Source organism: Megalobrama amblycephala, linkage group LG17, assembly GCF_018812025.1.
Source record: "Megalobrama amblycephala isolate DHTTF-2021 linkage group LG17, ASM1881202v1, whole genome shotgun sequence".
NCBI lineage: Eukaryota > Metazoa > Chordata > Actinopteri > Cypriniformes > Xenocyprididae > Megalobrama > Megalobrama amblycephala.
Genome location: NC_063060.1, coordinates 26,205,748 through 26,228,877, shown reverse-complemented (window position 1 = coordinate 26,228,877; position 23,130 = coordinate 26,205,748). Strand labels below are relative to the sequence as shown.

At 37.1% G+C, this 23,130-nt stretch overlaps 1 protein-coding gene across 1 annotated transcript in view; it reads right to left on the bottom strand.

Annotated features, from left to right (window-relative positions):
• Positions 1 to 4,028: 4,028 nt before the first annotated feature.
• The window catches only part of ccdc18 (coiled-coil domain containing 18), a 33,623-nt gene continuing 14,521 nt past the window's right edge, over positions 4,029 to 23,130 (bottom strand). Inside the window, exons 16-28 of the mRNA XM_048163304.1 lie at positions 22,313 to 22,429; positions 22,031 to 22,198; positions 18,746 to 18,888; positions 16,244 to 16,407; positions 15,701 to 15,914; positions 13,649 to 13,748; positions 13,454 to 13,570; positions 13,309 to 13,377; positions 10,355 to 10,495; positions 9,554 to 9,691; positions 9,255 to 9,467; positions 7,694 to 8,168; positions 4,029 to 4,410 (exon numbers count right to left, since the gene is read on the bottom strand). Of these exons, the coding sequence (XP_048019261.1) occupies positions 4,403 to 4,410; positions 7,694 to 8,168; positions 9,255 to 9,467; positions 9,554 to 9,691; positions 10,355 to 10,495; positions 13,309 to 13,377; positions 13,454 to 13,570; positions 13,649 to 13,748; positions 15,701 to 15,914; positions 16,244 to 16,407; positions 18,746 to 18,888; positions 22,031 to 22,198; positions 22,313 to 22,429 (2,067 nt within the window). The 3' untranslated portion in view covers positions 4,029 to 4,402. The remainder of the gene's footprint in view (positions 4,411 to 7,693; positions 8,169 to 9,254; positions 9,468 to 9,553; positions 9,692 to 10,354; positions 10,496 to 13,308; positions 13,378 to 13,453; positions 13,571 to 13,648; positions 13,749 to 15,700; positions 15,915 to 16,243; positions 16,408 to 18,745; positions 18,889 to 22,030; positions 22,199 to 22,312; positions 22,430 to 23,130) is intronic.

Below are 23,130 nucleotides of genomic sequence, written 5' to 3'. Positions count from 1 at the left end.
GAACAGTTCGTGCTCACGTGGGAGATGTGCTTTTGAGCCCATCAAAAATTATGTTGTAATTGTTTTACATAATGTAAGGTCTGTTTGAAAAAAGGAAAAGTTAGGAGGAAGTGTATAAGATGATAAAGCATTTAGAGCAAAGCTTTGTTTGAAAAGTAAACTTTTCTACATCCTTTTTCTGATGTATAGTAGATATGTCTAATCATTTATGGCTCACATCCCCAAACACATTCTTATGAAGAAGTTAGCATGCTTTTAAAAAGAGGACTTGTTATGGAAATAATATACTTTAAAAGCAGTGTTACTTTTAAAGGGGACCAATTATGCCTCTTTTCACAAGATGTAAAATAAGTCTCTGCATGGTGTCCCCGAATGTGTCTGTGAAGTTTCAGTTCAAAATACCCCACAGATCATTTATTATAGCTTGTCAAGTTTATTTGGGTGTGAGCAAAAACACAGTTTCTGTATGTGTCTCTTAATTGCAAATGATCCACTGCTCTCGGCCTGCTTTCCAGAAGAGGGTGGAGCTTTAACAGCTCGTGCTTCGGTTGCTTGACAACAACAAAGCTGGAGAATCTCACGCAGCCAAAATGACGATTATGTAACGCTGTTCAGCCTTACATTGTTCAAACTGGATTTGGACACTGATGGAGAGAATCGGGAAGAAGTTACAACTTTTAGAATGCAACTGGACATTTCTGAATGGTTAGTGGATAAATGTATGTAGTTGCTGTTGAGTTGATTCAACTCATCGACTAGCATGTGTCGACATGTTAATCTTGTGCAAATTCAGCATTGCATTGACCCTTGTTTGTGAAGCAGTCCGGCGTAAAATGACATGGTAACAACACGCTACTACAACAACTCTTCCTCTTCTCTAAAGCAGCCCAACATGACCTCACCCCCTTTGTCGCATGTTCTCGGGGGCAGGGTTTATGTAAATTTTGGGGTTTGTGATGTCACCCACCCAGGAAGAAGCTCGTTGTAGTCCCTACCAACTGTTTGTTGTAGTCCTTAAAGGTGATAGAGAGGATTTTTTCGTTGACTGAGAATCCAAAGACTGTTACTGAGTTTTTGAAATGAGCGCATGCGCAAGAACAACCCTCCTTCACAGCTCATTTCAAAGGAACGCCTCCCAAAACTCGTGCACGAGTATTGGAACACGAGTGTTTACCACCGGCATTCGCTGTATCGTGTTAGTGGATTCATTATGTCGGACTCACCGCAGGTAACTCATAATCTGCAGTTGTTACTCCTGTCTCCTGACAAAAACATTGCATGCGGCGCCTGTAGTGTGGAAAGTTACTGGAGAGCGCAGCCGCGCTCGTCTCTCACAAGGAACGTCATGGCAGTGATTGACAAGCCAGAGGGCCAATCGTTTACGCGATCATCAGCGATTGGCTGATGTTTTTAAAGCCCTACCTCGTGCACAGATGATGTATATTAATATTATTCCTTTCAGTGCACCTAATAAATAGTCTTTTATCAGTTAGTAAAGACAGTTTCAAGTAATATTGCAAAAATTTATAAAACAAAACATCCTATTTAGCACCTTTAAAAAGTGATTTATGTAAAAGAAAATATCTATCTTTGCTTTGAACTTTGAGCGTCATAACTTTGCAGATGTTGTTTTACGCTCAAACAGCAACATTACACACTAACTGAAGTTAAAAAAGTGAAATCATATTCAAGGACCCCTTTAAAAGTAATGCATTACAGTATTGTGTTACTCCCTAAAAAAGTAACTAATTGTTACTTTTTTTTTTTCATAAAAAGTAATGTTATTTGGCATTACTTTTTCTCAACTGGGCTTGCTTGTTTTTTAATAAAAAAAAAAATGTAAAGGCCTTTTCACACAGAATGAGAAATAAGTAAGCCTCAGGTTGAAACAAATGCAAAGTCAGTCAATAAATAGGAAAACAAAATAACTTGCATTAATTGTTTGAAAAACGTAAGATATTTTGTTGTGAATGTAAAAGTAATGTATTACTTTACTAGTTACTCAAAAGTAATCTGATTTCGTAACTCAAGTTACTTGTAATGCGTTACCCCAACAGTTTAAAAAAAAAAAAGTACTAAATGGAACTTTTCAGACACTGCATGTTGTGATAAATTAAAATATATTATAGTTTAAATTTATATTAAATGACCCACTTAAGTACATCGTTATATGCAATTTCATAATTATTACTTCTGTTGTCTTTAAAGTAGGGCTGGGCGATATATCGCATGAGATTGTCACGCGCATTTCGTCAGTAAAGCCGGTTCCCTGATTACCGCTAAATCGCCATCACCTGCTTTCAAATGGAGCAGCATTTAATAGACAGAGCCGTAGTTCACTGACAAGCTACGCAATATCGCGTTCATATCGCAGATGAATCGCCTTCGATAATGAGCGCGATATTGCGTAGCTTGTTGGTGATCTACGGCTCTGTCTATTAAATGCCGCTTCATTTGAAAGCAGGTGATGGCGATTTAGCGGTAATCAGGGAACCGGCTTTACTGACGAAATGCGCGTGACAATCGCATGCGATATATCGCCCAGCCCTACTTTAAAGTGTATTGTTGAATGTACTGACAAGCATTTATGGTGAACTAAAATATACTTTCTTTTGAACTTGTATGCCATGCATTTAAATATATTTGTAATTGCACATTTAATGAAGTTGCAATTTAGTACATTTAAAATACATTAACTTTAAATGTAATATTGAATAACACTACTGTTAGAATCATAATCAAATGCTTCACATGTGCTTCAGTATGTTAGTCAACACATTAAAATGATTGTACTTCTATAAAACATGGCAAGTTTATTAAAACATGATTTAAAATTTCAAGTAAAACATTGGTAACACCATTTTAGTGTTCTTGTTACATGTACTTATGTAATTACATGCATCTAACTAACCTATTCCTAATCCTAACCCCATAGCAAAGACATGTTTATTAATATTGCTCAGTACTTAAATGTATAATTACACTGTATCAAGGACACCTAAAAATAAAGTGGAACCAAAACTTTTAATTTGACATTACAAAGTGCACCTTTTTTTTTTTAAAGTGCATTTAAGTGATAAAAGTGCTCTCTCTTAGGTACACTTAGATGGCCCTCTAAAATTTTAAGTACACAAGACAAGTGCACATTCAATACAATTACATGCACTTCATCAAGTTCTCAAGAACCGTCAAACCCAAGTCGTGTGCCAGACAACCAGATGCCCTGTTTAAAAAGAAGTGGAAGAATGCGTGGTTTCCGCCCTAAAGACCACAGAACTCAAAAGAACTCACGTAACAAGATCAATGTTTTATGCAGACAGAGGAACCGACTCTGTCCTGTCTGTTTTTATAGATCCACCTTGTATAGGCATATAAAATGTTACAAAGTTCTTTAAAGGTAAGATTACTAAATATGACGTTAAAGAAATGAACTAACGTACGAGGGGTTTTCTGATGACAGCTTAGCGTGAGCGCACGACTATAAATCACCTGTCTTTCACCACATCCTCTTCAATGCTAACCAAAGTCAACAGAAGCAGCGATGCATTGCTAATGTTCTCTTATATACTTTTTCATATTTAATATTTACAATATCTGCTGGGAAGATCTGGTTTTAGCTTTGGACGTTCTATTTTATTTGCAAGCATTATTGTTTACCTAGTTCTTAGGTTCTTCCTAAAATGATGATAAAATTACACACCTGAACCCTTGGACCGCTCGCTGGTTAACAGAACAGACACAAAAGACCTATCAAACCTTATCTGAGCAACACATACATCTCCACCTCCAACACTCTGATAATACACACTTACTGGTTATTGTATTATTAAACAATAGGCCTGTGTAAATGCATGCATGAATGCACACATATGTAAATACACACACAGATGTATTATTAAAGGGCTGCGTGTTGTTATACAGCTGAGCTCATTTAAAGTCTGCCTCACTTCCTCTTGACATACTGTGGTCTAAGACTGAGACAAGATGATTAAAAAGATTGGAAGTTTAAGCATGACAACAAAGAGACATTTCTGAATATCTAAAAATTTATTATAAGTCAGTCATTCACATTAGAAATATTATAAATTAAATAGCATTATAAAATCTAAAACTTTGCAACACTAAAAATATATAGCTAAATACAAAAACACAACAGAAAGAACATTTCAAGTACAGAGCTGGGACAGGCGTGATCATGAGCTCTAGCTGAACAAGAGATCCACATCTGAACTGAGGTTAATGCAACATAAGCTTCATACAGAAAAAACATTTAGTATCTCAGGGCAAAATGAACGAATCTGCATGTTTTGGATGTTTATGCAGTTATTCTGTAAAGAGTTCAGGACGATGAATTGTTGGTCTGTTCTCCTGTAAGGACACACGCAGTATAGCTGGCACCTCATTACGTTCCTGTAGGAAAAGTAAACGATTTTTGTGAAAAAATGTGAAATAAATATGCAAGGGTGTTGTGCGTGGTCTCTGGCCAGTTGCAGCTGGATGTATGCCCAGATGTATCTTACATCTAGTCAAAGTTAGGTTTAAAGTGAAAAGTCATGACTTATAGAAACCATTTGGGTGTTTGCAAACAGCAATGATGTTTTTTGTGGGCGGAGCCTACCTGGTGGCAGAAAATGACAGTTCTGCAGTAGCAGTCTATGCAAGCCAGAGAGTTTACATCTCACAATTCAGATTTTTGTCTCACAATTCCGAGTTTATATCACACAATTCTAATAAAAATAAGAAATGTCTTTTTTCCTCAGAATTGCTAGTTTATATTCCGCAACTCTGACATTATTCCCCTCAGAACTGCGAGATAAAAATGTTAGATGTTTAAATATTATCTATGTAAAGTCTGAATATTATTTCATGTTGTAACTGTAGGGCTAATACATTAAGTCCCCTATGAACTGCATATGTGCATATTATGTAGACCTATTGTCTACATCAAATTCATGCATTAGGGTGTGTTCACACTTGTCATGTTTGGTTCGATTAAAACGAACCCCGGTGCGATTGCTCCGTTAGTGTGGTTCACTTGAACGTGTGAACGCTGCCATTCGAACCCTGGTGCGCACCAAACAAGCAGACCGAGACAGCTGAAAAGATGGGTCTCGGTCCGCTTCCAAACGAACTCTGGTGCGGTTCGAATGATATATGAACGCAACATGGACCAAAGACATGTAAACGAACCAAAAACAGGAAGACGAGACTCTAAAAAAGGACAGAATCTTCATGCATATCGTTTTTTGTCGTTATAGTCGCGACTACTCATCACAGGCATCAGATGTGCGTCTCTACGCAGCAGATCCCTTGTGTGTGTGTGACAGATGGATTCCAGTCACTGTTTTGACTCCTTTACACATTTTATAAGCTCAAAATAGGCAATACGTCATAACATCCGACCAATCAGGTTGTGAACGTGTCCCTATGCCTTTAGGTTTGGGATCTTTTGGTTTGGTGATAAAACTGCCAATCTGAATGCTAATCAGACCAGGAGTAAATGTTTTTTCTTTTCTTATTTGGTCTGGACCAAACAAACCGAACTACAAGTGTGAACGCACCCTTAATTGTAGACTAATCATCGCAGATTTCATGAGTACAGTCTGTGGCTTGCAACCATAAATGTCTGCGTTTGGCTTCAAAGGGCATCTTGACGGTATTCTATAAAAATGAAGACTATCTTTTTCCGATTCCGATTCTGCCATCCAAAGGCACAACAGATTTTGCACGTTTTCCTTCACTTGTTACCATTGTTCTTCTGCCACCACAATGCACATGCAGCTGTAAGTGACTTAAAGGGTTAGTTCATCCAAAAATGAAAATTCTGTCATTTATTACTCACCCTCATGCTGTTCCACACCCGTAAGACCTTTGTTAATCTTCAGAACACAAATTAAGATATTTTAGTTGAAATCCGATGGCTCCGTGAGGCAATGACACTTCCTCTCTCAAGATCCATAAAGGTACTAAAAACATATTTAAATCAGTTCATGTGAGTACAGTGGCTCAATATTAATATTATAAAGCGACGAGAATATTTTTGGTGCGCCAAAAAAACAAAATAACGACTTATTTAGTGATGGCCCATTTCAAAACACTGCTTCAGGAAGCATCGGAGCATAATGAATCAGTGTGTCGAATCTGCTGTTCGGAGCGCCAGAGTCACGTGATTTCAGCCGTTGGCAGTTTGACACGCGATCTGAATCATGATTCGACACACTGATTCATTTGTGCTCCGATGCTTCATGAAGCAGTGTTTTGAAATCGGTCATCACTAAATAAGTCGTTATTTTGTTTTTTTGGCACTCCAAAAATATTCTCGTCGCTTTATAATATTAATATTGAACCACTGTACTCACATGAACCGATTTAAATATGTTTTTAGTACCTTTATGGATCTTGAGAGAGGAAGTGTCCATTGCTCCCTATGGAGGCCTCACGGAGCTATCGGATTTCAACTAAAATATCTTAATTTGTGTTCTGAAGATTAACGAAGGTCTTACTGGTGTGGAACGGCATGAGGGTGAGTAATAAATGACAGGATTTTCATTTTTGGGTGAACTAACCCTTTAACTGTGACGTCTGCTCCCAAATGGTCTATTCGGACAATATTAGTTTAATGTCTGTGAATTTATTGTGAATTAATTGTCACTGTGGACATGGACAAATGTTTATGGTTATTGCAGCAGATAAGCGAAATATAGCAGTCGTTAATATGGGTGTGCCTATTGCACAGGTAACTGACATAACACAACATTTTTGTATGTTGGAAATATTAAATATGAACATATATTTGGGATTATAAGCAGAAATTGTATATAATGCAACATCTTGCAAAAATGAAAATTGTGTCATCTTTTACTCACTCTCAAGTTGTTCCAAACCTGTCTAAATTTCTCTCTTCTGCTGAACACTAAAGAAGATATTTTGAAGAATATAAGTAACTAAATAGTTGATAGACCCCATTGCCTTAGATGGCATGGGGAAAAAAATACTGTGGAAGTGAAACCAAACCTGCTTGACGTGCGAATACAAACCTCTTCCTGAAGCTCAAACATGCTGCATAACACACAAGAATGAACCTCATTAGTTCTTGCATGCGTCATGCAACCATGCTTGAGCTTCTGTTGGTTTACCAAAACTGTTGTTATGTGAATAGAAACCTAAATTCAATCTGTTCATCATATAAAGCATTCGTTTCTCTTCAGAAAATTTTGGACTAAACAATACATATGGATTCATTTTACAATCACTTTATGAACTTTTAAAAACTTTCAAATTTTTAGTTGCGTAGCAGTCTAAGGGATAGAAAGCTTTCAGATTTCATTAAAAAGATCTTCATTTGTGTTCTGAAGATGAACGAAAGTCTTAAGGGTGTGAAACGAAATGAGGGTGAGTAATGACAAAGTTTTCATTTTTGGGAGAAGTAACCCATTAAAAATAATTAATACATTTTTTTTTGAAAAAAAAAAAAAAAAAAGTATTTACTGCATTTATCAAAAATACAATGAAATATTGGAAAAACAACACTGATGATTTTTTTTTTTTTTTTTTTTTTATAAACATCATCATCTATGTTCCACAGAATAAAGAAATGATAGCAGAACTTTCATTTTTGGGTGAATTCTCCCTTTAAGTATGAGTTAATACAAATTAAAAAATCCACATGCTTATATGGCGTTATATTACTTGCCTGTATTGTGGGTGCTGGTGTCACAGAGGGAGTGTTGCTCTTGAAGGGCCAGAGTCTGGTTAACAAACCTCAACATACCCGACAGAGACTCTAGGTCCGGTTCCTCAGGTTCCTCTGGGTCTAGCATGTACGTGAGTGGATTAAAGGACATGTCTGTAGTGGAAGTGGCCTCGTGGGTGCTTAGTCCCTGCCAGTCTGGGGAGGGGGGCGGCAGCAGTGCAGCCTGAACACTGGCTTTCAAACTGTTCGAAAGCTCTAGAGAGGCATCAGAGAAGGTGTTGTGCCAGGAGGAGAGGCTGGAACGTGCTGAAGAGTTTTTGTGGGAGGGGGACGGGGAGCCGTGAAGAATAGAGTCTTTGAGAGGAGGAGAGAGAGGGGGAGGAGTGCTGGGTTTGTGACGAAGTGTGATATTGTGTAGTTCTGTGGCCCTTTCGAAGCTGGAGAGCTTAGCCTGAAGACGGGTGATCTCGGACTCCTAAGAAAACACAGCACAGGTAATGACAAGAACTCTGTTCCAAAACCAGGTTGGATGCCTAGCTGTTTTTTTTCCTTCTTCTTCTTTTTTATTATTAATGGTTTTTGAAAATGTTTTACATTAATAGAGTGCTGGAACTACGATGCATTTTTGTAGGCCAAATTCTGGTAGCAAGTTTGACACTTCCGGTTGCATTGTCCCAAAGTCAATGGGTTTTTTGAATGGGTTTTTGATTAAATGGCTGAAATAAGGCCATGGTGTAGTTCACTTATAGCCTACCTTTAGCTTTTTGTTTCTGGTGACTGCATTTTGGCTTCAAAATTCATGTGTTCATCTGTGAAAATTATCTTAATGGACAAAACGTGTAAGCATCATAAACTTCTGCTGATCACAAAACTTATTTTTTGCGATAATCCAAAAGCCTATATGAAAATCCTCTTGGGTTTTTGTCAAGTGAACCAATGTGATGCTAACTCCCGATTGGCCTGCAAAGTGACGTCATAGTTCAACCACTCTATATAAAATGTAAAAAAGGGGGGGGGGATAAACAGTAGAACAAGGGCTATACATTCTTTGTTTTGTTTGATTTATTACTGTTTATTGTCGTTTAAATGATTTCACCAACAAACAATTCTGTTGTTGATAGTTAATATAAAAACGTCCTTATGTATAATTTAAATGTTTGTACAACTCAGTTTTAGCTATTTGAGTGTTGATTATTAAATACGTTTAATTCATTAATTGATTATTAATTCATTATTAACATTTCAGTTTTTGGCATCCTGAAATTAAATTTTCGGCCTACTTTCATTTTCAAACTTTTGCAATTCGATGGTGCAGCCCTAGTGCTGCTTGTACATACACTTTCCTCATACTGTAACTACTGAAATGAACTGTATTTTCAGGTAAAATGATTGATTTGAGACAGGCCATCAATCCAGTTTGTTTCCCTGCCATCAGCCTGTGATGCTGGGATAGGCTTTAGCATCCTACACGGCTCGGAGAATGGATGGATATTTAATTTGCATGCAATATGAAATTGCTGTAGGCAGAGATTTTGTAAACACCATGCAATGACTCATGTACCTTGATAAGTAGGTTCTCATTAGCACTCTGCAGGAGCTGTTCTTTGTTGTGAAGCTCGGCGTGTAGGCGGCCAGAGGTAGATCTGGCCTCCTCCAGCTGTTCTCGGGCCTGTTGCAGCCGCTGGCTCAGCTGCTCTTGAGAGTTTCGCAAACTGCTGGAGATCTGATCCGACACCTTCAGCAGCTGCCCACGAGTCTGCTGTAGATCTGAAAGCTGTGAGGCAAAGAGAGAGGGTCAAGCACAGCAAACTAGCTCAACTGTCCTATGAGAATGAAGACAAACTTTCTGTTTCTCTGAACCTCTTTGTGATGCTCTTCTCTCTGCTGCTCAAGCTCATGCTGCAGGGCAGTAATGGTGGCCTGGAGTCTGACCTCAGCCTGTGTAGAGCGCTTCTCTATCACTGATATCTCCTCTCGCAGCTGATGAACTTCACTCTCCTACAAAAACAAAACAAAACAACAACAAGCAGGTTAAAAACCACCAGGCCCTGAGAGAACTCAAGAATCTTAGAAGAACTTTCACTTTTCTGATCTGCTCATCTAAACAATGTACTTTTTCAGACTGATGTGTCACCAAGCCACAGATTGTGATGTTACACCATACTCAGCCATGTTCCTATTGCGCTGTCATTCCATCAATGTGGCAGTTGTGGCCTAATGGTTAGAGAGTCGGACTTGTAACCTGAAGATCGCAGGTTCGAGTCTCAGTACTGGCAGGAAATGTAGGTTGGAGGGAGTGAATGAACAGCGCTATCTTCCACTCTCAACTGAGGCGCCCTTGAGCAAGACACCTAATCCTCAATCACTCTCCAGGTGCCACAGCAAAAAAATGGCTGCCCACTGTTACGGATGTGTGAACACTGTGTGTGTGTGTTCACTACTCAATGCTGTGTGTGCACTGGGTGGATGGGTGAAATGCAGAGCACAAATTCTGAGTATGGGACACCATATTTGGCTAAACGTCACATCACATGACAGGTGACAGGTTTACAAATTGTCCTGACTCTGTCAAAATGACAGTTCCACTCACTTGGAAAACCCTAATGGTCACTTTTGAATTGAAACAAACTTGAAATGAATTTAAAGCTGCAGATGTTTCACCTTGTGACGTGCTTGCTGAGTGACTTCATCTATCTGTCTGTTCAGAGAGTCACATCGTGTCTGTGCCCCCTGTAACTCCTGCACCGTCTTCTGGAGCTGCTCACGATACACACGCAGCTGCTGGCCATGATCCAGAGCACCCTGCCACACACAATACAAATTATACAGAGTTTAGACTTGTAAGTCTTACTCATTAACCTTTTAGTGCTCTTTAGATCATATAGTTAACACCTACATCAGATTACTTTCAGAAAAATATTTTTTATTAGATCTAGGATTGAAGAAATAATTGTTTGTCAGAATGACATTGTACCCATGATAAAACATGATGAATAAACTCTAACGTTACACAACTCTAACAAGATCAGAATTACACAACCTATTTAGTATTGTTTAATTTCTGTATAGCAAGAGTTTAATGTTGTAACAATATTACTTCTGCATGTTTAACGTTTCATTATTCACGTTTCCTGTTAAAATTTCATTAGTTTCCTTGAACCAGTTCAGAGCCCTGGCTTTTATATTGGAAAATATGTAAATATGTACAAACCCGATTCCAAAAAAGTTGGGACACTGGACAAATTGTGAATAAAAACAGAATGCAATGATGTGGAAGTTTCACATTTCAATATTTTATTCAGAATACAACATAGATGACATATCAAATGTTTAAACTGAGAAAATGTATAATTTTAAGGGAAAAATAAGTTGATTTTAAATTTCATGGCATCAACTCTTCTCAAAAAAGTTGGGACAAGGCCATGTTTACCACTGTGTGGCATCCCCTCTTCTTTTTATAACAGTCTGCAAACATCTGGGGACTGAGGAGACAAGTTGCTCAAGTTTAGGAATAGGAATGTTGTCCCATTCTTGTCTAATACAGGCTTCTAGTTGCTCAACTGTCTTAGGTCTTCTTTGTCGCATCTTCCTTTTTATGATGCGCCAAATGTTTTCTATGGGGGAAAGATCTGGACTGCAGGCTGGCCATTTCAGTACCCGGATCCTTCTTCTACGCAGCCATGATGTTGTAATTGATGCAGTATGTGGTCTGGCATTGTCATGTTGGAAAATGCAAGGTCTTCCCTGAAAGAGACGACGTCTGGATGGGAGCATATGTTGTTCTAGAACTTGGATATACCTTTCAGCATTGATGGTGCCTTTCCAGATGTGTAAGCTGCCCATGCCACACGCACTCATGCAACCCCATACCATCAGAGATGCAGGCTTCTGAACTGAGCGCTGATAACAACTTGGGTTGCCCTTGTCCTCTTTAGTCCAGATGACATGGTGTCCCAGTTTTCCAAAAAGAAATTTTGATTCGTCTGACACAGAACAGTTTTCCACTTTGCCACAGTCCATTTTAAATGAGCCTTGGCCCAGAGAAAACACCTGCGCTTCTGGATCATGTTTAGATATGGCTTCTTTTTTGACCTATAGAGTTTTAGCTGGCAACGGCGAATGGCACGGTGGATTGTGTTCACCGACAATGTTTTCTGGAAGTATTCCTGAGCCCATGTTGTGATTTCCATTACAGTAGCATTCCTGTATGTGATGCAGTGCCGTCTAAGGGCCCGAAGATCATGGGCACCCAGTATGGTTTTCCGGCCTTGACCCTTACGCACAGAGATTGTTCCAGATTCTCTGAATCTTTGGATGATATTATGCACTGTAGATGATGATAATTTCAAACTCTTTGCAATTTTTCTCTGAGAAACTCCTTTCTGATATTGCTCCACTATTTTTGGCCGCAGCATTGGGGGAATTGGTGATCCTCTGCCCATCTTGACTTCTGAGAGACACTGCCATTCTGAGAGGCTCTTTTTATACCCAATCATGTTGCCAATTGACCTAATAAGTTGCAAATTGGTCCTCCAGCTGTTCCTTATATGTACATTTAACTTTTCCGGCCTCTTATTGCTACCTGTCCCAACTTTTTTGGAATGTGTAGCTTACATGAAATCCAAAATGAGCCAATATTTGGCATGACATTTCAAAATATCTCATTTTCAACATTTGATATGTTATCTATATTCTATTGTGAATAAAATATAAGTTTATGAGATTTGTAAATTATTGCATTCCTTTTTTATTCACAATTTGTACAGTGTCCCAACTTTTTTTGGAATCGGGTTTGTACGTCTTAGCTTTTGTATAACAACTTCTCAGCCTTTATAATTTAATTTTTGGATGCTGATGGAGGGGGGCGGGGGGAGTATATGAAGACAGACAAAATATGTGTAAGTTGTGTTCTTAGATTTCCCTGTTATCTTTCATATTTTTTTTAAAATAATGATATGGTTAAAAAAAAATAAATTGGACAATTGCTGCTGTGCCCTTGTGAAAGAAACAAACAAACAAAACAACTGCTATATCCTTTCATTTTCATTCAAGATTGAATAAATAAATAAATAAAACAGCTGAACAAAAACATTTCACTCTATAATAACAAAAAATACATAAAAAAAAATAAAAAAAAATATTATAAAATAAAAAAATATATTGCATAAAAGGAAATAATGCCTATTTTAGGACCATTAAGATTGTTTACATGATGACATAAATTTATTGACAATTAAGCATATTGTCCCCCAGAATTATTATCATTAACGCAATAAATATTACAGAAGTAGCAAGATTTATTTAAATAAGCATAAATTAATGGCAGCACACTACATATTATATAATTTAAATAATATATCACTATTTTTTAAAAATTTGATCATTTTCTCATGATTTTTCCATTATAGTAATGAAAATTAGGGATAGAGGTGCTTATTTGTCATGAAAACCAAATTCAATGATTAATCATCCTAAAATAATCCTCATTGTTTTTAAGATGTGGGATGTAAAATGACTCGGACAGGATTTGTGATTTAGCACTTTCCCTGGTTAAAAACAGGGTAAAATAATTCTACTCTCTCTTCTCTATAGTTCGCATCAAGCATGTGCCATACCCTCTCAAGGTCCTCCTTAACCTGCAGCTGTGATTTCAGCATCTCCATCCTCTCTGTCAGGAACTGCATCTGTCCAGAGAACAGCGAGATCTCATCAGTTCATCTTTGTCCATCAATAAATCAGTGGTCACTTTCAATGACTCACCTGCTGGTCTTTTTCCTTTAACTCATTCTGGCTCTTCTCCAGAGCTTCCTGTAAATACTCCACCTTCTTCTCCATCTCCAGCTTGTGCTCCTTAATGGCCACATCCAGCTGCCCCAACTCAAGAGAGAACACAGTGTTTTAGTAAAGTAGAGACATGGCTGTAAGGGAGAATTTGCTTATGTTTGTGTGTAGTACCAGCTGTGCTCTCTGCTGTAGCTCCCCCTGTCTCTCTTTCAGTGCAGTGTCCAGATCCAGCACCTCATGGTTCCTCTCCTCCAGTTCCCTCTGACTCTCTCTGGAAACACATCCAATGATGGAGAAACTGATTATTTATTTTTTGCAATGTGATTAGAACAAAGTTAGAAGGTGATAAATGCAAATTTTCTACGTTAAAATACTTTTTCTTATCCCATATGCAAAGTCTATAACTATAAATATGCAAGTATCTGTTTCAGCATCATGTCTGGCCTGACAGGTTCATTTGACTAATGGCTGTTGAGGAGACTGTCTGACAAATCTGTTTGTAAACGGTCATTTTATCAGTTGCTTTTGGTGCAGAAATCACTCTCCACTTTTAAATTGTGGCCAGTTATGTCACATTTGTAAAAGTATGGATGTGCAACATGTCTTGAATTTGTATTATTAGGTACAAAAAAAAAAAACGATGTATTTTGCAACCTTTAACAAACCAACAGTCACAGACACCACAAACCACTGCTATGTAAAGAGCATATGCGACGTGACTGAGTACATGCTTAGCTCTGTTTTCAGTCCAGTGTGTAACATGGGAAACACAACACAATATTGTTCACAAACATATGACAAAAAAATACATGAACGTACAGAATCATATATGGTGCGAGTTACTTTCTGTGCTTGTTATGTATAAAGTTATATAAATGAAACCATTTGATTTTTGTAGATTTTGTCTAAGCAGATGAGGTGAAGGTCAGGTAAATGTGGTGCCTTATAACAACATTAATTTTCATGATGACATTCACAGTCACTACTCTTTTTACTTCTATGGCTTGACTGAATATTTTCGGGGTGGGGTCGAGTTGTGAATGTGTGTGTTTGATATGATCACGAATGGATGGAAAACCTTATCAGTGATCATTCTAAAACTGTTATCATTCTGAATAATGGAACAAGTGCTTGAGTTTTCTTCTTCTGGTTATTACAAACATACGCAATCATGACCAAAACAAACAAAACAAAAAACAATGAGCAAAAATTTAGCTGACACTGAAGATGTATTTTATGTTATACACATGACGAGGCTGCATTTACTTTGTGAAATATTCTTCTATATCTTCTATAAAAGTTTTCTATTTTTAAATGTTATTTTTTCCTGTGATGTAAAGCTGAATTTTCAGCATCATTACTCCAGTCTTCAGTGTCACATGATCCTTCAGAAATCATTCTAATGTATGATTTTTTTTAGGATTCTTAAATAAAATAAAAATAATAAAATTAAATAAAATTCAAATAAAATAATATATAAAAAAATAATAACATAAAATACATCTCAATGACCACAAAATTTTGAATGGAAATGTATATAAAACTTGTTCCAATCTCATTGTACAAAGATTCATGTTTTTTTTAAATTTACAAAGGTTAAAAAAAAAGCTAGTGAAACAATCTAAACCAATAAATGATGTTTCACAGTTTCACATTAATTATATACCACATTATAATACATAAATAACACTGATTACTATAAACAAATCAATGAAAGTAAATTATAACAATGCTAATATTTACAATTAAAATAACAGATGTAGACAATTAATATAACAGAGCAGCATAATGTGGTTTGTATTTTCATATTCAAAGTGGATATACTAGATTTATACATATAAACATATTTATGAAGTGTTGGAAATTGGGTTTAGGAAATAATAGAAAACTGGAATGAATTCATATGTCTCTGCAGATCAGATCCATCATTAATGTCCATCAAAACCACCAAAACCAGATGGAACCAGAAGCAGGTACAGTATTTACAAATGTAATATTTATAATCTTACGTAATATTTGTAAAATACACGTAATATTTGTCCTTTTGTGCATCCCATATATAAATGTTATGCACAAAGTGGTATGAAGGTGATTAAAATAAAAACATTTGTTTTGAGGCCTTTAGAGATCCATCATAATCTATTTCAGAGGCGCTCTGTATCCAGTGATGGACAGACTGCTGTGATTTCCCAGCGGTCAGAGCGAAGAGGTGGAGCAGCTCACCTGAGCTCAGCAGCCAGTTTATCGATAGCCGCTTGCCGCTGGTCTGACGTCAGCTGTGTCCGCTGCAGCACGTCTCTCAGCTCCTCCAGATGGCCCAGGGTGTCTGACAGCTCTCCACGTACCTCCTGCAACTGTCCTTCCAGCAACTGCGCCCGCTGCAGTGAGTTCCTCCTGTCCATCTCACTGCGGTGGAGCTTCTCTTCAAGGTCCATAACTGGGACACATAGGCAAGAAAAACATAAGACTATTATTCAACTATTATTCTTGCCATCTTCCTTAGAGTTATATAGAATAGAATAAAACAGAACAGAATACAATAGATTTATGGATGCCCCCTTGTGGGGTTCAAACCAGCAAACTTTGGGTGAGCATTTCTAAAAATGAGGTCTTCAAAAATCCAGGTGTCTGTTGAGGGTCTGTTGACAATTCTTGTAAGCCAAATATGTGGACTGTACAACAGTGACCAATCACTTTCCCAGCATACCCAACTCAAGCATAAAAGTTTATGCCCATTATTTGTTGTTGCTCATTGAAGCTGCATACCCATTTCGCTCTTCTTATCCAGCAGGCCTTTGGTCTCCTTGAGCGTCTCTTCCATATGATTGAGCTGAGAGGCTTTCGTGTTGCTGTCTCTCCTCAGACGCAACAGCTCCAGCTCCATGTCTGACAGCTCCACTCGGCACTTGCTCATCTCTGAACTCAGCTGCCTGAAAAACACACACAGCTTAATATTACTGTCTTTTCCTCAGTGCTTTTACCATGGTCCAAAAGCTGTCTGGACAAAACTGACCTTAATCAAGCAATGCAAATCTCAATCAATGAAAATCAAGCAATGCAAATCTCAGTGGTCAAGTTTTGGCTCTTACGTGTACAGTCAATATGTGAAGGGCTTTCCCTCAGTGAAAATAATTTACAGTTAGCAGTATATATAGAGGAGGAGTGCAGCAGGAGTGGCTACGGACACAAAGGCTCTTTAAGGACAGTCATAAGATCATCTCAAGAGACACCCTCAGGACAAGACACATGTCCAACTTCTCTGGTGCCTAGAAAAAGAATGTCTCTGGATGTATTCTCAGAAGACATGCCTGCAACAGGATTTTATCACTCTATCTTTAACTATCAGCATTTCTAAGGAAGTATGTGCCGCTGGATTGGATAAAGTTTACAAAGTTATCATGACATTGAATTTTGTTCAGTGTTATAATTAAGGTAAATTGAAGTTTTCTTGGGTGTTATCTATATCCAATTTTACAGGATATAAACAGGGCTGAACAATTAATAGTTATATCGTAATTGGTATTTAATTGATGTGCACATCTGACATATGTGTAGGTACCACCAAGGATGCAAAAGGGGGGAAATTTCTGGGAAATTTACGGGAAATTTTTCTGGGAAACTTACGGGAAATTTTGGAAAGTTTCTGGAAATTCTACCAGAAATTTTCTGCCCCTTTGCATCCCTAGGTACTACTGCATGGGGTAGCTTATTAGAATGCAGTTAAAGGGATAGTTCACCCAAAAATGTAAATTTGATGTTTATCTGCTTACCCCCAGCGCATCCAAGATGTAGGTGACTTTGTTTCTTCAGTAGAACACAAATGATGATTTTTAACTGCAACCGCTGCCGTCTGTCAGTCTTATAATGCGAGTCAATGGTCACACAATCTATAAGAGTCAATAAACATGCACAGACAAATCCAAATTAAACCCTGCGGCTCGTGACGGCACACTGATGTCCTAAGACACGAAACGATCGGTTTATGTGAGAAAACGAACAGTATTTATATCATTTTTTACCTCTAATTCACCACTATGTCCAACCGCGTTCAGCATTCGCTTGGTGATGTCTGATTGCGCTCTATAAATACTGTTCGTTTTTTCTCACACAAACCGATCGTTTCGTGTCTTAGGACATCAATGTGCCGTCACGAGCCGCAGGGTTTAATTTGGATTTGTCTATGCATGTTTATTGACTCTTATAAACTGTGTGACCATTCACTCGCATTATAAGACTGACAGACATCAACAGTTGGAGTTAAAAATCATAATTTCTGTTCTACTGAAAAAAACAAAGTCACCTACATCTTGGATGCCCTGGGGGTAAGCAGATAAACATCACATTTTCATTTTTGGGTGAACTATCACTTTAAAATGCCCCTAAAACTCAAGATATTGAGACCAAAAAATGCCCTCATATGAGAGTTTGTCTTTTATATTTATAACATATGATATAGTTGAGCAATATCACATGAGCTAGAGTGCTGTTTTTCCCTAATATCAGCATGGTTACTAATGCTGTCTTGTTTGTTCAACTGTAGAAGTTAATATTAAGTGACATTTTTGACACAATTTTGTCTGTTTTTGCTCTATTTCACCAAAAACAGTTCCAAACAAAAGCCGTTGTAAATACAGCAGTGTTTCGTTACTGAACTGATTCATTGCCTCACTCATTAAAACAGTGACTTGCACCACCCTCTAGCATTTATTACATTTCAGAAACATAATATATATATTTTTTTATCTTTCAATATTAATTTTAATCTCACAGCATTATTTATGCAATAGTAATTGCAGTGTAAATTAATTCATGCCATCTGTGAGCATTAAACAGTCTGCAAATATATCTAAATGGCACTTCAGATGAAGCTTCTCTGCCACTTCTGCAGTGCAAAAATGGATTGTGTTGATACTGATTTCATTTTATTGGTAACAGCCTATAGTGTCTTATTGGTCTAACGAAATTTCTTGATTACATTTAAGAATTTGACAAAGGATAATGCACATGTATAAAACTACATGTATAAAAGGTAAAAATACCCCTGGAAACCAATTCAGGACTGCAGCCTGTGAATATGAAAATCTTCCAGAGTCAGCTGCGCATGACAGGCCTAAATCAGCCAAAGTACCAGCACAAAAACACAATCAGCAAAATATTGTCTAATTATTATACAAAAGTGAATGGTAAAGAAACATTCCCTCAAAAAAAAAGAAAAAAAAAAAAAAAAGAAAAGGTAAATTAAAGAACTGAATTGGCAGGTGGTCTCACGTTATGGAGCCGGAGAGCTCTGCAGCCTGTCTCTCCTTCTTCTGCACTTCCTGGGTGGCCTCCTCCACCTCTCTCTCCCTTCTCCTCAGAGCATGAGACAAGGCAGTGCGCTCCTTCTCCAAATCTTGTTCCAACTGGGACACCTGTGGGCGATCAGTAGATGTTATCCCACTATCTATCTGCACAGAAGAGATGACTCTTTCAGGCAGTAAGGTCATGAGATTGTTGTGTTATTCACTCTTTTCTACCTTCAGTTGAATTCTAGTTAACCGAGCCATGGCCTGTACCTGGGTAACAGTCCTGGGTTTGCACAGATAGACCAGCGCTTGTGTATTGGGGAAGTGCATATTGACAGGGTTATTCTTCAATTTCAGTGGTGTTACCCTAATTTGCAACAGTTAAAATACATTTTAGAAACCAATAAATCATAAAATGTTTGCATATTTATATTCTGTATGGTGAAAATTTGTGCACTGTTAAAAGTTTTTTTTTTTTTTTTTAAATAAAATGCATAATTAATAGAGTTTGAGAGAATACAAGTGTAAAAAAATCTGCATGGGATGTTCCCACAAAATAAATAAATTGTGATTTAGATTTAATTTAACAAGTACAATTTAATTAAATTGTTTAAAAATAATAAACATTTTGTTATATTTTATGAAAGATTTGTGTCCCCCAACTTCATATCTGTGGTGTTACTGTTGCAGTAATGAATCCTGCCCATTTAAGAAAAGGGGAATTGTATTTGAACTACTTCCTGTGTGTAAAGGTCATTGCAGGTGGTGGTTGATCAAAGGGTGCATGGTCAGCTGATTCTCTCTTATTAAATTTTCAAAAATTTTGCTAAATTTCTGACAATTTCATGATGTTACCCTGATAAATTAAAGAGAAAAAAAGAAAAAAAAAAAAAAACTATTCTCCCATTGTTGGAAATAGGGGCCAAGATAAAAAAAAATTTAATACTTTTCTTTTAAAAACTGTAATTTTAGTAAAGCAGTTTAAAGGTGCCCTAGAACCAGTTTTTACAAGATGTAATATAAGTCTAAGGTGTCCCCTGAATGTGTCTGTGAAGTTTCAGCTCAAAATACCCCATAGATTTTTTTTTATTAATTTTTTAACTGCCTATTTTGGGGCATCATTAACTATGCACCGATTCAGGCTGCGGCCCCCTTTAAATCGCGTGCTCCCTGCCCCCCCCAAAGCTCTCGACTATAATACAGTGTATTTACAAAGTTCACACAGCTAATATAACCCTCAAATGGATCTTTACAAGATGTTCGTCATGCATACTGCATGCATGCGTCGGATCATGTGAGTATAGTATTTATTTGGATGTTTACATTTGATTCTGAATGAGTTTGAGGCTGTGCTCCGTGGCTAACGGGCTAATGCTACACTGTTGGAGAGACTTATAAAGAATGAAGTTGTGTTTATGCCTTATACAGACTGCAAGTGTTTAAAAATGAAAATAGCGACAGCTCTTGTCTCTGTGAGTACAGTAATAAACATTGGTAACTTTAACCACATTTAACAGTACATTAGCAACATGCTAACGAAACATTTAGAAAGACAAATTTACAAATATCACTAAAAATATCATGTAATCATGGATCATGTCAGTTATTATTGCTCCATCTGCCATTTTTTCGCTGTTGTTCTTGCTTGCTTACCTAGTTTGACGATTCAGCTGTGCACAGATCCAGACGTTAATACTGGCTGCCCTTGTCTAATGCCTTGAACATGAGCTGGCATATGCAAATATTGGGCTCATACATATTAATGATTCCGACTGTTACGTTGAGATTCGCCTGTTCTTCGGAGGTCTTTTAAACAAATGAGATTTATATAAGAAGGAGGAAGCAATGGAGTTTGAAACTCAATGTATGTCTTTTCCATGTACTAAACTCTTGTTATTCAACTATGCCAAAGTAAATTCAATTTTTGATTCTAGGGCACCTTTAACTAAATTTATAAAGTTATTTATTTTTCTTCATTATTCCTTAAAGTTGCATATTCCTACTCATTTTGGAACAAACCAGAAATTTACATCAAATACTGACATACCAACACAGACATAAGTGGTTGGGGCAACAGCATTTGATTTAAATTTCTAAAATCCAGAAGTCCTTAAGATTTATTTTTACTGGATAAAATAATATATTTTTTTTTAAATATATAGCAATAAATTTTATTATTTAAAAATTACACATGATTTTTACAAATTGTGTCTCATTTGCCACCGCATTTGAAGAAAGACCCAATAATGCATGATCCTAAAATATTAAAGCCTCCTTAATATCAGCCATTTGCACTTCTGTAAAGTGATGTATTTCCAAGTGAAACAAAATATTCATTAAGGAAAAAAGTAGGACAGAACTTAATTTTATCCATTCAGAATTGATTTTGATTGTGAAGAGTTGACATTACACACCAGAAAGAGGCCAGAACAAATAAGTTTAAATAGATTCATTTTAAAAATTAATTAATTAAATTGAATTTTTTATATTTTATATTTTAATGTAATATAAATAGATATATAATATATTGTTTGTTAACATAATACAGACCTATATGGTCTGTGAATGATAAAAAGTTATTACATTTTGAGCTATATTTTTACATTATTACATTTGATGTTATTATAAATGTTCAGACAAACATTTGAATCTTTGTAGTAACATGCACCAATGAAACATTCTTTACAAAAAAAAAAAAAGTAAATAGGTCAACTTTGACTTTAAAGTTCAATTACTCTTTTGGAGTTTCAGTACAAACAGTTTTTAATGGAAAAGAAGCTTGCTTTGTGCTGGAGCAGAACATCCCTTAGGCACTGCTATACATGTCTTCACAAACATGAATGACTTCATTATTCATTGATCAGATATTAATAAGGACAACATTTAACAAGCACATGAATCAGAATAATGAATACTGAATATGCAAAAACGATCAGACAGAAGTGAATATTACGTTTGATGTGGTGTTTGATCAATTACTCCAATCAGAAGTGATGATATAGTTTTATGTTTCTCACAGTAAACAGTGTCTGCTAGTCAGGCTATATTCTCTGTCTGACCTAAATGTGTTTGTTAAATGTGAAGCCTAACAACGTGACCTAAATCTGAAGGTTTGTTGTGTGTAATATCAAATAACTCACTCTCATTCACTCACTTTAATAACTTTACCACAACTTTTCCAGGCCTGACAACATTTTAAAACACCGTTTTAAAATTCCTAGATATTTCCAGGTTTTCCACAGCCATGGGAACCCTGGTGTGTGTGTACCTGGCTCTGGAGCTGACCCTGGCTCTCCTCCAGCTGTGCAATGCGTGACGTGCTCTCCTGCAGCATGGTGTGCTGGTTCTGCATGGAGTGCTGCAGCTGCAGGTTCTCCTCACTGGAGCTCTGATAGGCCACACATTTCCTCCTCAGATCTTCCTGCAGCTGTGACAGCTGATAAACATACATCACTAAGTGATACATTAACCAACAGGAGTCACTTACTGTCATTCAAATAAGGTTCCCCAGGAGGACAGGAAAAGGAAGTGCCCAGCTCCAGGGACTGACCTCACTGTTCTTCAGCTCCAGCTGTCTCTCATGATGTTTCTTCACCTCCTCCATCTGCTGGAGGTAATGACTCAGTTCCTCTTTACAGGAGGACAGTTCTGTCTGCAGGCTCCTCAACTGGAAAGATCAAGACAGAAATGACCACAGTGTCCTAACCTGTGTCTGGCACAATAAACCAACAAACCTCATTATAAGTTTGTCATTCTACAAAATCCTCCTTAACAGCTGCATATTAAACATTAAGGGCCAGATTTACTAATAGCTTGCACCAGCGCAAACCCTCTTTTGCCATTAAAAACTACTGTTGGGATTTACTAAAGACACGCAGTGAAAAATTAGTGCTGAAAAGGCACAGTTATTTTTGCGGCTGACCTTATTGCATATGCATTTGTAGGAGTTTCTCTTTCAGAAGCAAAATTTATGGGTTGAGAATATTTAAATGAATCATGCAAGGTGATTTACTAAGGTTTGCACTAGTCAAATTACTGGTATTTGAGCCATTATTTACCACCCAAAAAAAGCATGTCTTAAACCAGATGCTAATTTGCACTGCTCTTGGTAGATTGCGGTGGTCATTTTGGAAATGATCCGGCTGTGTCTGTGTTCTTTAATGTGTGTGTCTTCAGTAGATCACCAGCAGAACTTTCCACTCCCATCTGCACTTTTTTGGAATTGCGCTCTCACACTAATTTGCCCTGTTTAGTAAATCTGGAACTTCGTATGTACTTATTGCCTACACTTTGTGGCAGCATTTTGCTTTCATTGAAGACAGAATTAGTGCACACTAGAAACTTGGGTAACACTTTAAAATAAGGTTC